A 14,810-nucleotide genomic window follows, 5' to 3' on the forward strand; every position below is an offset into this window, starting at 1 on the left:
GGTGGGAACTGGGTGGAGGGGAGCTATGGGGGGGAAAAAAGAGAAACAACTGTAATAATCTGAATAAAGATTTAATTAAAAAAAAAAAAAGAAACATCAATGATGAGAGAGAATCATTAATTGGCTGTCTCCTACACTCCCCACACTTGGGGATCGACCTGCAATCCGGGCATGTGCCCTGACTGGGAATCAAACCATGACCTCTTAGTTCATAGATCAACGCTCAACCACTGAGCCATGCCAGCCAAGCTTCTATTAAAAATTTAAATGCTGCCCTGGGCAGTGTGGTTGGAGCATCGTTCAATGCATCAGAAGGTTGTGGGTTTGATTCCTGGTCAGAACACATACTCAGGTTGTGGTCTCAATTTCTGGCCAGGGTGCATGCATATAAGAGGCAACTGATTAATGTTTCTCTCTGTCGCTCTCCCTCTCCCTTCCTCCCTCTCTAAAATAAAAAAAAAAACAAAAAAAAAAACATAGCCTTGGGTGAGGATTAAAAATAAATTTTAAAGAAAAACATTTAAATGCTAACACATATTGAGAGTTCACAGAAACAGAATTATACAAATGTTCTCCAATGGACCAAAAGACGCTCAAACTCATTCATAATATGAGATATACAATTAAAGCTACATGGCAAGAGTACATTCAAACAATGAGATACTATATAGCCTTAAAAAAAGAGGCTCCCCATTGAACTGTAAAAACCTTCAAGATAATAAAGTGCAAAAACAAGATGCAGAACGGTGTTTATAGTATGCTACATTTTCTTCAACAACAAAAGAGTATCTGTGGGAAGATTATAATTTTATTTGCTTATTCAGGCATTAAAAATACAAAGAAACTAGTAATATCAGTTAATACACTTTTCTGTGTGTGGAGGGAGGACAAAACTGAGTGAATAGGGGATAAATTTTACTCTATCTTTTCATACTTTTGACTTTTGAACCATGTTAACACATCACTTATTTACAGATAATTAAAGATTCTGGCTCCTTGCACAAAGATGTTCAATGCAGCATTATTTGACAGTAAAAATATGAAACCAAAACAGATGTTACCATAGAGACTAGTTAATAAATTGTGCAACATTTATATAACATTTTAAAACAGTGAGATGGTTGTATATGTCTCATATCTTTATATGGAATAATAGTTAAAATTTATTATTAAGTAGAAAAACAAGCTGCAAAATAATATAAATGTATTTTTTAAACAATTAAAAATACATATATGTAAGTACATACATGTAAAAATCTGGAAGAATATATCACAAACCTAACAGTAATTTCTGCAAAGGGAAAGATATAGGGAATTTGTACTTCTGAAATTCTGCAGTTCTATAATGTTGAAATTTCTTTAAATAAGCAGGTATTATTTAACATAGAAAGATAAAAATGTAAGTTTTAAGGCTATAAAAACAACAACTCTTTATCTGGGAACATCATAAAACACAGAAACTACTTTCAACAGTTAACTAAATTTTAGTATCTGCAGCAGGGGTGGGGAATGTCTGGCCTGTGGGTCGTATAAGGCCCACAAAATCATTTGGTCTGGTCCTGCCAAGGCATTAGGGGTGAGTAAATTAAATGTTTGACCAAATATAGCAGGCTAATTTTTAGGCTGATAATTTTGTTTGGCCTGCAAATGATGTTTTAATATCCAAATGGGCCTTGGCAGAAAAAATGTTCCCCACTCCTGGTCTACAGAGTCATGTTAGTCAAAATTTAAAAGGATAACATCTATCTTCCAGTACCTGTTAATACTAGAACAAAATAGGTTTTCCTGCTGTTTTCTCCTGGACGTAAGAAGTAAAACGTTTTAGAAACTTTGGATACTCTCGTTTTGCCACTGCCCTTAACACTGAGGCTGGTGCCCATCCTCCAGGGTTCACTATGAGTTAAAGAAAAATTAAAATGTTAAGATACAATTCTCCAAATACACATGAAGCACTCATTTTGTTCCTTTGCTTTAAAAAATTTCATGATGTTGGAACAATTGGCATCTCTTAAAAGTCTTGACCATTAATCCTTCATATTAACTACCAAACAAGAACAGAGAGCAAATAAGAAAGCATTTATTACCTTTCTAAATTGTTCTTACTTCCCTAAAATATATTTAAATATTAGTACAGCTACACTTTAGGTTGAGGCAGATCTTTTCATTAAACTATACTATAATCAAACTAGAGGCCCAGTGCACGAAATTCATGCACGGGTAGGGTCCCTAGTGGCTGCTGGCTGCCAGCTGAGGCCCTTCCTTCATTCTGTGCCGCCCCCTGGTGGTCAGCGCATGTCATAGCTGGCGATGGGACTCCCGGTCAGTTGAACTCCTGAAGGGACACTTTGCATATTAGGCTATTACAGGGGTGGGCAAACTTTTTGACTCGAGGACCACAATGGGTTCTTAAACTGGACCGGAGGGCCGGAACAAAAGCATGGATGGAGTGTTTGTGTGAACTAATATAAATTCAAAGTAAACATCATTACATAAAAGGGTATGGTCTTTTTTTTTTTTTAGTTTTATTCATTTCAAACGGGCCAGATCCGGCCCACGGGCCGTAGTTTGCCCACGGCTGGGCTATTATATATATATATAGACTAGAGGGCCCAGTGCACAAAAATTCGTGCACTCAAGGGGAGAGGGGTCCCTCAGCCCAGCCTGAACCCTCTCGCAGTCTGGGAGCCCTCAGGGGATGTCTGCCTGCTGTGGAGGTTCCCACCACTACCGCTGCGCTTGCCAGCCGTCAGTCCGGCTTCTGGCTGAGCAGCGCTCCCCCTGTGGGAGCGCACTGACCACCAGGGGGGCAGCTCCTGCGTTGAGCGTCTGCCCCCTGGTGGTCAGTGAGTGACATAGCAATCGGTCGTTCCGCTGTTCCGTCGATTTGCATATTAGCCTTTTATTATCCTATATAATAAAAGGCTAATATGCTAAGTGTCCAGTTGTATAGTCTTCCATTCAACCAATCAAAGTGTAATATGCTAATGATATGCTAAGGCCGCTCAACTGCTCGTGCACTGACCACGAGGGGGCAGACAGTCGACCAGTCGCTATGACGTGCACTGACCACCAGGGGACAGATGTTCTGACTGGTGGGTTAGCTTGCTGCTGGGGTCTGGCTGATCGGGACTGAGCGAGACAGGCCAAACATGCCTGGAGTCCTCCCGCGGTACCTCCCCCACTGGCCAACCTCCTGCATCCCTCCCTGGCCCAGATCGTGCACCAGTGGGGTCCTTAGGCCTGGCCTGCGCCCTCTCGCAATTTGGGCTTAGGGACCCTCCTCTCCCCCCGAGTGCACGAATTTTGTGCACCAGGCCTCTAGTATGGGATAATAACTTACTCAGGCATAACTATCTCTTTAAAGAACACTAGCAGTTATGGTCCTGTATAAAGAAGGTATGAGGATTTGGATTTCAATAACTACTACAAGTAGGAAATGGGTTTAGTAATAAGGAACCAAAGCAACAAGGCTGTCCAGCAGCAAGTCAATATAAAACAAACACGTAAGTAGCAACTAATAAGGATTAGGGACCAATCAATGATGAAAAAAATGAGCAAGCCTGACAATAAGAAAAAGAACCGCTAAAAGAAAAAAGAAAAAGAAAAAGAAAAAGAACTGCTAATTTCCTTTCCCACTGTTGCTTACATTTCTAATTCTACGTATATTCTTTTAGGTAAATACTTAATAAAATGGTTCTTAAAACCAAGGATATGTGATAGTGATCTTAATATAAAGTTTTTAAAAAAATATATTTTTATTGATTTCAGTGCGGAAGGGAGAGGGAGAGATAGAAACATCAGCTGCCTCTTGCATGCCCCCGACTGGAGATCGAGCCTGTACCCAGGCCATGTACCCTGACCAGGAATGGAACCATGATCTCCTGGTTCATAGGTTGATACTCAACTACTGAGCCATGCCAGTTGGCCTAAAGTTTTAAAATTTACCTATCTAGTCCAAGCTTCAAAAATTCTGATATAGTAGTTCTGGGGTGGAAGGCAGGTATGTATATTTCCTGAAAGTTTGATATACATCTTTCCAAATTAAAAATTACTAATCTAAAGGATAAAAACTCAAAAGGCATTTGTAATGGTATTTGTCCAAATGGTTAGTTATCATGTAGATCACACTAAGAACATCCACATTACCAAATAGCAAAAACAAACAACGAAATACATACCATTTGCTACATATGTAATCTTGCATAAAATGTTGTCCCTGCTAATCTTCTGGTTTCCTTCTGGTGGGCTAACCAAGGTTTGACAAATCATAGCGATATTTATTTTGGCACGAACACATCGATTGTTCAGCTGCCAAAACAAAAAATAAAAATGAAACAGCAGTATAGCAGATACCCAGTATTTTGTAATCTCTACTAGTCTAATAATACTATACTAAGTAGGCTGAAACCTCAACTCATCAAAATATTCAACAAAATCTTACAAGGATCAAACAACACATGCCAAACTGATAAGATTTCTCCTCCTTTTACGTAGTAAATGGAGCTAAATCGAGGTAGCAACCAGAGGTTTTGCCAGTAGTTGATCATGACTTAAGAGGCAACTGTGAGTAGTAGTCTGCATATACTACCTATCAGTGCTGTCTCACCTCATCTCAGGAACAAAGGAAAAGAGACCTGCTGAAATGTTCACAGCCATGACTACTGTCCTTCAGATAATACACAGGCTATATTATTCTAAGAAGCCAAAATAACACAAAATCTAAGAATTATCAACTCTAGTATCTGTGTGTGTCTGGCATGTGTTTATCATTTTTGTACTGCATGTATAGTTAGCTTTATATTATACAATTGTACACATTTATACAATGCACTTACAGGAGCACTATCGTGATCCACAGAAAAATTACAAACTATCCAAGTTTCAGGGTCATTTTCAGTCAAGGCTGGTATCTTTCGAATGGCAGAAAGATATAATACATCTCGCTGAGAAGCAGGCCACACTCTCTGTGGAAGAAGTAAAAATCATTTGAAAATTTGAACAATTCTTTATTCATTTGTAATATGTAACTAACAGAGAAACAAATGTAAAAGCAATAAATATCTTAGTTGAAGGTAAAAATCTGTCAAATTTTAAATGAAAAGCATCTGAGAACACCCACCAAAGGATTAATTATGGACAGTGAGTTAATGGCTTTGCAGAACTATAGCAAAGGAATAGTGTTCTGCTATTTTTATTTTTTTATAAATTGTAGTAATTTGCTATTTAAACCATTTTTAAGTATACAATTCATTGCCATTAATACATTCAGAATGTTATGTAAGCATTACCACATTTTCAAAAAATTGTTATCATCCCAAATAGAAACTCTGTACCTACTAAGAAATGACACAGCATTACACCCCCTTCCTCAAACCCTGGTAATATCCTTCTTTTAACTATAGTATTAAACCTCAGCTTAAATTGTTCAGAGACTTTAAGCAAAGATTTTAGGGAAAGAAGACTACTCTTTTGATATTATAATCACACTTGAAGAATTCCAAATCAGGTAGACAGAATCTTTGAGTTTTATGGTATACAAGGAGAAACATATACTGTTGGAATGATATGGTCCCTAGGTCTCAGAAAACTGGGGCTTTTGTACTTTTAAATGAAAGAAAATATGCCTTGTCTTTTCTGATTGTTGACTATAAAAAGTAGCCAACAACTTAGTGTCAACACAACACAAATCATTTGCAAAGTGAAATGGTTTATATTTTAAAGATACAAAATTTCATGCAGTCAACAAAAGTAGTGTTGGAGAAATGTGTGTGAAACTAGTAATAAATGAAAGTTTAATCATGTTAGAATGATATTTGATATTTAAATACATTTAAAGTTTTAGAATAATATTCATCTTACTTTATTCTACTCTCTTCCCCTTCTGAAAATTGCCAAATAGTATTTCAAATAAAGAATAATAAATTAATTATTATTAATTAATGTCAGTGTGCATCATAGCACACTATACCGGTTGCTATGATGCACACTGACCACCAGGGGGCAGATGCTCCAACCGGTAGGTTAGCTTCTAATAAATGCAAATCCAAAAGGAGGATGAGAGAAATTTAAAGAATGAGATGACTTAAATATTAGAAGATGAGTAGTCCTCTTTAAGACCATATTATAAAAGAAGCCAAATCTAAAGAAAAAAGATGTACATAGCGTTATTGGATTTTGTTGAAAAAGAAATATGCCAGGATTTTTTAATTCAAATAATTATAATTGTAACTTACATTTTGTTATGTATGATACATTATTTTAATAATTTTTAGTTTTATTTTTCAAGAAATAAACCTAATACAACCTATATAATCCTCCCTTCCATCTATTATTTACCAAGTGAAATATTGGCAGATTGTTTTCCTGGATCAATTATCATCAAATAATAAGATTCTTCTGATTCTAAATTATTGGCCATTTATCTTTATTCTAAATTATAGAGCAATTAATTGATATTTTAACATCTACTAAATTTCAGATTACACTTAAACCCTGCACAAATCTGTATGTTGAAATAGAATCTTCATTTTTACACATTTCTTGAGCAGCTACCATGTAAAATGAAGCCTAGCTTATAGTCATCCTATATAATAAAAGCCTAATATGCTAAGTGTCTGGTTGACCGTTCAACCAATCAAAGCATAATATGCTAATGACATGCTAGGGCCACTGAACCGCTTGCTATGACGTGCACTGACCACCAGGGGGCAGATGCTCCAACTGGTAGGTTAGCTTCCTGCTGGGGTCTGGCTGATCAGGAATGAGCAAGACAGGCCAGACATGCCCTGGAGCCCTCCCGTGGTCCCTCCCCGGCTGGACAACCTCCCACGTCCCTTGCCAGCTCCGATCGTGCACCAGTGGGGTCCCTTGGTCTGGCCTGAGCCCTCTCGCAATCCAGGACCCTCTTGGGGGATGTTGGAGAGCCAGTTTCGGCCCAATCCCGCAGGCCAGGTGGAAGGACCCCACTGGTGCATGAATTCATGCACTGGGCCTCTAGCCTATATAAAAGCCTAAGTGACTGTTACAGTGGAACAACCAGTTGCTATGATGCACACTGACCACCAGGGAGCAGACGCTCAACATAGGAGTTACTCCCTGGTGGTCAGTGTGCTCCCACAGGGGGAGCGCCACTCAGCCAGAAGCTGGGCTCACGGCTGGGGAGCGCAGCTGCCACAACGGGAGCCTCTCCCAACTCCGTGGCAGCTGGCGCAGCAGACCAGGATGAGCGTGAGCAGCGCCCGGCCCCAATTTGGGCTCCTCCCTGGCCGCCTGCCGCTTGGCACACTGTTACATCCCCCGAGGGGTCCCGGACTGCAAGAGGGCGCAGGCGGAGCTGAGGAACCCTGCCCCCAGTGCATGAATTTCGTGCACTGGGCCTCTAGTTATATATAAAATGCCTCAGGTGAAAGACTGAGTTTAAGAAATACAGAGCAAATCTCAAATATTTTCACATATTCAGCTCAATTAAAAAGTCACTTGAACCCTAGCTGGTTCAGTGGATAGAGCGTCAGCCTGCAGACTGAAGATCAATCCCAGGATGGATTCTGGTCAAGGGCACATGCCTGGGTTGCAGGCTTGATCCCCAGTAGGGGATGTGCAGGAGGCAGCCAATCAATGATTCTCTCTCATCATTGATGTTTTTATCTCTCTTTCCTTCTCTTACTCTCTGAAATCAATAAAGATACATTAAAAAAATAAAAGTCACTTGAAAAAAAAATGAAGTACTTATTGAATCATTATATTTCCTATATAACATAATATTACTTTTTGTGGATCTCTTCCAAGTTTAATTTATTATTCTTTATTTGAAATACTATTTGGCAATTTTCAGAAGGGGAAGAGAGTAGAATAAAGTAAGATGAATATTATTCTAAAACGTTAAATGTAGATTAGCAAAGGAAGAAATGAAAAGGGAACCAATTTAAATGACAATGCTTCGGTGTGCTCTGGTGTATGACCAACTTCTCAGTAGTTATGCTCAGCAACTTTTCATTGTTTTTAGATAATCCACTTAAGATCATTTTCATATCTATTAGTCTTAACACAGGCAAATAACATACTTTTCCACTTCTTATTATATTGATGTCATAGGAAACTATGATTCACTTTCATATTCGATAACTATCAATCTCCTATAGACTAGCTGCTAGAAAAATATTTGCATTCCTGAATTATTAATAAAGCCTTTAGATCTTTTCTGGCATTTAATTTCCTGTCAAATTTTATTTTAGACAATTTATATGTCTGTTTGAATTATAGTGAAATCCTTTAGGGATGAAGAGATATTTACCTTGTGTGTTTGATAAATGATGATTGCATTATCAGCTAATGTTTCCACCACATGAAAGTTTTCTATAGTTGCTGAAATGAAGGGAAAATATTAGTAGCCAAAAAGACACTGCTTTTTCCTAGAAGGTGATTAATTCACTTATACTGAGAGTCAATTACAAATGAACATTATAGTAGAATGAACAGGATTCTGCCCCACTTGGGCTAAGTTCAAATGAAAGGTAGTTAATACCTAGTATTAGGGCTATAGATGGTGGCTGTGGGAGCTGATCACCAGGAAATCTTATTTTCCTTTATCCAACATTTAGCTTCCACAGCAAGAAGGCGATTCTATATCAACACTGCATTACTCAGGCACAAATTATTCCCTAACACTATGACCCCTCCCTATAATCCCTAATTTACTGAAGCTGAATAAACTGCTCTATCTAGGTTTAGGTAACTGTATTTATTGGGAAGATTATCAAACTGTCATTGATATACGTCTTATGATGTCCAAAAGTATCTATTTATGCAATCTGGTGTCTAAGGGAAACACCCCCTGCCAAAGTAACTAAACAAACCACAGCAGGATTCATGTAGGATTTACCAGGGAAACAAAACAATCTAGGAGAAAAGTAGATAAAACAGAAACCTTAGTTTTAGTCCTGGCTTTTACACCTACTAGGTCTGTGGCCTTTGACAAGTCACTTGACCTATCTGAATTTTACTTCATTACCTATCTATGCAAAATTGTTGAGGTATTAAATCAAATGCTAAAAAATACTGCAAAGCATTTTATAGTGTGAAAAACTTTATTTAAATATAAAGTATTATCAGTCCCCTATATGATTCTCCAGATATTTTCTACATTGACTTTGCAAACTAAAGATCATATGAAGAAAATCAGATTGGATTTGATATTAAATTCTAAATAATAATTATATTAAAATACATTAATAATAGCAGCTTACTTTCCCAATCATTGCGAACGTCAACATTCCAGAAGTAATTGCAGACCTCGTGTCCTGTAACTCCTTTAACTGCATGGGTAGCTTTTAAAGGATCCAGAACAATCCCATTTTCTTCTACTTCTCTCCTATATACCTATACAGGACATAATTAAAAATCTGTTTAAAAATCCTAAAGTAAACATTTGAAAGCATGTTTGCAAATTTAACAGCTTTTTAGGATTTACGAAAATCTCTTTATGGAACATAAACATTCTGTTAAAATTAAGTTTAAAATTTTATATTATTAACACATTAAAATATTTAAAACTACAAATCCAAGGTAAATTTCAACTATGAAAAAATATGCATATATGATGAATGACTAATTACTGTGAGTTATTAAAAAATGAATGTATCAATTTAAATCAGGCATTATTTACTGAACATTCTCAAAGACTGTTCAACATGGCAAAGAAGGACAAATAAACCTGGTTAAAACATAATCTCTTTAAGGATACTGATTTAAGGTGGCTGTGTTCACTGATATATCCCCAGCATCTAGCATAGTATCTGAAACCCAGTAAAGCAACTATTTGCTGAATCAATGATTGAAAACTAAAATGTAATAAAGATCTATGCTCTCTTGCTTTAAATAATAAGGTTGTGTACTGGAGTGCTGATTAAAACTAGTTATTTCAAAATTATTGTGGGCTTGCTACTTTAGAGAACTCTGTAATAAGTTCTTTTTTAAATCCTTACCTAAGGACATGATGAAAGAGAGGGAGAGAGAGAGAGAAAGAGAGAAGAGACATGGATCGGTTGCTTCCCATATGCGCCCCAACCAACTGAGCCACCTGGCCAGGGCCTGTAATAAGTTCTTTTGACAAGTGATTAAACAATGTTACCAAAGGAAGAATCAGCTCTCAATTTATGGAGTGCCCATGGAGCCAGATACTACTAGTTATTTCACATGAAGTTTCTCTTTTACAATCTCTCTCCCCAAACTCCATTCCCTACACACTTACTTATTTGCTATTGGGTCTGCTATTTTCCGAGTTATCTGAAATGTAACTCTGTAGTGTAGACTTTTGGTTCTTTCTCTCACACTTCACGTAGGCTATTAAGATTATTACCAATCTTCTATAAAAAACAACTTGACTTTTCTACTATGGTTACTCTTTTAGGTAGACTTTCAACATCTTGTACCTGACTTTCTCAAGTGGTTTTCTTGGTCTCTTGCTGCTTCCCTATCAGCTTACTCTTCTGAAAATGCTACTTTGCATAGTGGCTTACCTAATGCTACAAAGGGTAGACTATTCTCTTTAGTGGGTTATATTATAATCCAGCCCTAATTTCTTTCTAATGTTGTGGGTTGTAGGAGCACTTATTTTCTACTTAGTCCCTTCGCTTCCTGGAACTTCCCTAAGGGAGAAACAATGACTTATCTGCATAGTGAGTACAGAGGGAGAACTAAGCAGATGTGGCTCAACCCCTTCTGCAGAGAGCATGCATCCTGGTCTGCTTTTATGGCTTGCTCTTGTGGGAAAGGCCTCTGATTATACAGGTATCTCAGAAACATGTTTAGAGGTAACATATTAGCAAGACATTGTGACAGTTGGTCTCCATGTTGTAATCCAATCAGATCATCAGAATTATAGCATTTTGGTATCTCATTTGCCTGTCTCTTCTACCTTATTTCTTACTAGAGGCCCGGTACACGAAACTCATGCACTGGGGAGGGGGGGGGTCCCTCAGCCCAGCCTGCACCCTCTCCAATCTGGGACCCCTCAGGGAATGTCCGACTGCCGGTAAACTGGCCGTCGGACATCCCTTCCACAATCCAGGACTGCTGGCTCCCAACCGCTCGCCTACCTACCTGCCTGATTGCCTCTAACCACTTCTGCCTGCCTGCCTGATCACCGCCTAACCACTCCCCTGCCAGCCTGATTGACGCCTAACTGCTCCCCTGCCGGCCCAGTTGCCCCCAACTCCCCTCCCCTGCTGGCCTGGTTGCTCCCAACTGCCCTCCCTCCCTGCAGGCCCGGTCACCCCTAACTGCCCTCCCTGCCAGCCTGGTCACCCCCAACTGCCCTCCCTCCCCTGCAGGCCCGGTCACCCCTAACTGCCCTCCCCTGTTGGCCTGGTCGCCCCAACTGCCCTCCCCTGTCAGTCTGGTCGCCCCCAACTGCCCTCCCCTTTTGGCTTGGTCCCCCCCAACTGCCCTCCCCTGTTGGCCTGATCTCCCACAACTGCTGTCCCCTGCCAGCCTAGTCGCCCCTAACTTCCCTCCCCTGCAGGCCTGGTCCCCCACAACTGCCCTCTCCTGCTGGCCTGATCACCCACAATTGTCCTCCCCTGCCGGCCATCTTGTGGGAGGGCGTGATGGTCAATTTGCATATTACCTCTTTATTATATAGGAGGATTTGTTCCCTATTCAGGAGGAGAGGAAATTCCAACACTTAATATTGCACCCCATTTGCTAGAATAATTCTGGTCAACATAGTCTATATAAAACTCCTGAACAACAAATTAGCTTTCAACAGTGAAATCAGTCAGACAGAAAAAGACAAATACCGTATGATTTCACTTATACGTGGAATCTAAAAAAAAATAGATGGCCCTGGCCAGTGTGGCTCAGTTGGCTGAGCGTTGTCCCGTGTACCAAGGGGCCCCAGATCCCTGGTTCGATTCCTGGTCAGTGCACATACAAGAATCAACCAATAAGTGGAACAACACATTGATGTTTCTCTCTCTCTCCCCCCCTTATTCTCTCTCTCTCTAAAAAATCAATAAATTAAAAAATATTTTTTAAAAGAGAGAAATATCCAAATAGAGAGCCATCAGTTAATTGTGGCCTGTTCATATTTAAACCACAAAATTTTATTTCTCCATGGCTTAGGCAAAACAGAATGGTTTGTGCATAGATTTGATCATAAAGAAATTATATAAAAGCTAAACCAGGAAAGCAAAAGGACATTTTATTTATTAATATCTGGTGCTTCTTTGATCATATGTAGTAATGTGTTTAAAAGTAATTTTTAAATGTTATCCTTATTCATATCAATGACGACAATATGACTGGAATAGAGGTGCAATTAGCAACCTATAACTTTTCACTGAGAATTACCTTCATTTCTCCTTCTTCTACAACCAACTGCCAATTGGCATCTCCACCTACATCCTGTAATGAATAAGTCATGTGGTTCTGCACCATCTCTTCAACCTTGAAAAGAAAAAAGCAAAGCTATAAGAATCTGCCTCCAATTAATAGCTATGACATAATCTCTAAAAAACAATGATACTCACTTTACTTCAGTTCTGAAATGATGCTCTTAAGAGAGCTGAGCAACCAAATGCACAAAAGTTAGTAGGTATGAAGAGTTTAGTCTACATTCTAGATATAATATCTAGGTTAATGACAGGAGGGAGAAATATGGAAAGATGCTTCAATCAAATAACATACTGTACACTGGGCCTAAGGTGCATCAAGTGACCAAAATAAGCATTTTCGGGGGGGGGGGGGGGGGGGGGATTCTTTCCTTTACCATAACGCGCTTCCTAACAGAGATGAAGTCTTAAAGCATAAATTTATTCAACTCTAAGGATAAAAGGAGCATGAAGAGACCATCTAGTCCAGTGTTTCCATATTTAAGACTACAATTGAGATACTAAATACACCAAGATTTCCCTACAAAAGGTAATAAAACTTGGGATATTTCACTGAAATGATAAAAAGATTGTTGCTGAAGGAACTGGCTTCTTTACCATCTACTCAGACACTTTATCTAAACTCTATTTTCTAAATTTTTACTCATTATTTTGTTTTATGTAGTAAATACATTAGAGAAGGCAGGAAGAATTAAAAAATATGTACACTGTACTTCGATTAAAAATGTATCCCTAAGTTTAACTACATATTTTACATAAAGTCTATGGTGTTCATTAGGGATAAAAAACAAGAACCAGGTTTACACATATTTTTAAAAAATATTTTTTATGGATTTCAGAGAGGAAGGGAGAGGGAGAGAGAAAAACATCAATGATGATAGAGAATTATTGATCGGCTGCTTCCTGCACACCCCACACTGGGGACTGTGAGCCGTGACCACCTGGTTCATAGGTTGACACTCAGCCACTGAGCCATGCCAGCCAGGTTACAAATATTTTGAAATGAACAAATACAAAATTAATGATTTGGGGGCAGAAACTTAAAATTACTAACCCTGGGGATATAAGTTTTATACACAAAAGGATGTGATCAATATGGTATTGTGGCTGTACTTCTGCGACATCAAGCTTTCTAGATCTCAGAATGCATCTTTGGTTACTGAAAGCAGGATGCTGTAAGTATCTCCTTAATTGGCAGTGATCACAAAAAGGTTTTTGATAAAAATACATGCTGAGATTCTATAATCTATTTTTGTATTAAATAAACACTAACATAACATTTTATTTCTTTATTCATTGCTGAAAACAGTGTGAATGGTGTTGGGTTGCAGACTTGAGAGAAAATTTAAAATGTGACTAATATTATAAAACATAACTTCAGGAGCTGCCTGGAAAAACCTGTGTGCCTCTGTAACTTTGAAATATGCTTTAGAAGGTAAGGATGACTAATGTGGGACTCCAAGTTACAAATACATTCAAACTGTATCTCATTTCCAAAAGAGAACAAAGAAAGTTCCAGTTAGTATCCATAAATAAAAAAGCCACAGTAGCACTGCACTCATTGTCTGTTTTACATCCTGATATGGAAAAATGTTTACCTTTATTAGATCCTAAGATCTTAAAAATCTTTAGATTTGATATGTACTTTTTAGGTCGGACACTGGGAGTTAAGGACACCTTTATTTAAGATTCGAGGCAAAAAGAAATGTTTCCCCCAACTAAGTCCTACTTATAATGGATTACTTGCGAAAGAAGAATGTGAAGGGTTTTATTCTAGTAAAAACAGAGTTCTGTTTAAAAAAATATTTACCGCCATTTAGCTCTTTTGTTGGAAAGTATGCAGGTAACTGTGTTTTTGTTTGGGAGGTTATTCCTGAATTAGCAATTTCAAAAGTTTGAAAAGTGATCTATTTTGGTCCAAAAGAAATCAGATTCCACAAATATAAATTGACAGAAGGTAACATAAGTTACAGTAATGCAAAGTCAGTCAAAAAAGTCACAGAAAAATTGCAAAAATGCGAGAAGCAAAAATACCACTTTTAGTGTATCAGACTGGCAAAAATTAACTAAATTATAATATTCAGTGTCAGTATAGTAAAAGAAAACTGACCTGGGAATACAGTTGGTTCAACTTTTTTAATGAACAGTTTGGTAATCTAATTTAAAATTCCTAAGTGTGCATGCCTTTATCCTAACAATTCTAAGAATATATTCTAAGGAAATCTATATACATAAAAAGGCAGCTACTGTAACGGCCATAACAACCTAACAACCAGTTGCTATGACACCCACTGTGGCCAATGAACCGGCCAGATCAGGGGGTGGGGCCGTGAGGTTGGCTGGCCTGCTCCTGATTGGACACTCCCACCCTGATCAAGAGCTGGGCCTGCCGGCCAACCGCCCCCCCCCACCCCCGCCAGG

The 14,810-nt window shown here is 38.5% G+C and overlaps 1 protein-coding gene across 1 annotated transcript in view; it reads right to left on the reverse strand.

Annotated features, from left to right (window-relative positions):
• Positions 1–14,810, reverse strand: part of COL4A3BP (collagen, type IV, alpha 3 (Goodpasture antigen) binding protein) — a 101,795-nt gene that overhangs the window by 4,584 nt on the left and 82,401 nt on the right. Inside the window, exons 14-19 of the mRNA XM_005858152.2 lie at positions 12,349–12,444; positions 9,243–9,375; positions 8,291–8,361; positions 4,836–4,964; positions 4,179–4,308; positions 1,757–1,893 (exon numbers count right to left, since the gene is read on the reverse strand). Of these exons, the coding sequence (XP_005858214.1) occupies positions 1,766–1,893; positions 4,179–4,308; positions 4,836–4,964; positions 8,291–8,361; positions 9,243–9,375; positions 12,349–12,444 (687 nt within the window). The 3' untranslated portion in view covers positions 1,757–1,765. The remainder of the gene's footprint in view (positions 1–1,756; positions 1,894–4,178; positions 4,309–4,835; positions 4,965–8,290; positions 8,362–9,242; positions 9,376–12,348; positions 12,445–14,810) is intronic.

The sequence above is a fragment of the Myotis brandtii genome, unplaced genomic scaffold (genome assembly GCF_000412655.1).
Source record: "Myotis brandtii unplaced genomic scaffold, ASM41265v1 scaffold115, whole genome shotgun sequence".
Taxonomy (NCBI): Eukaryota; Metazoa; Chordata; class Mammalia; order Chiroptera; family Vespertilionidae; genus Myotis; species Myotis brandtii.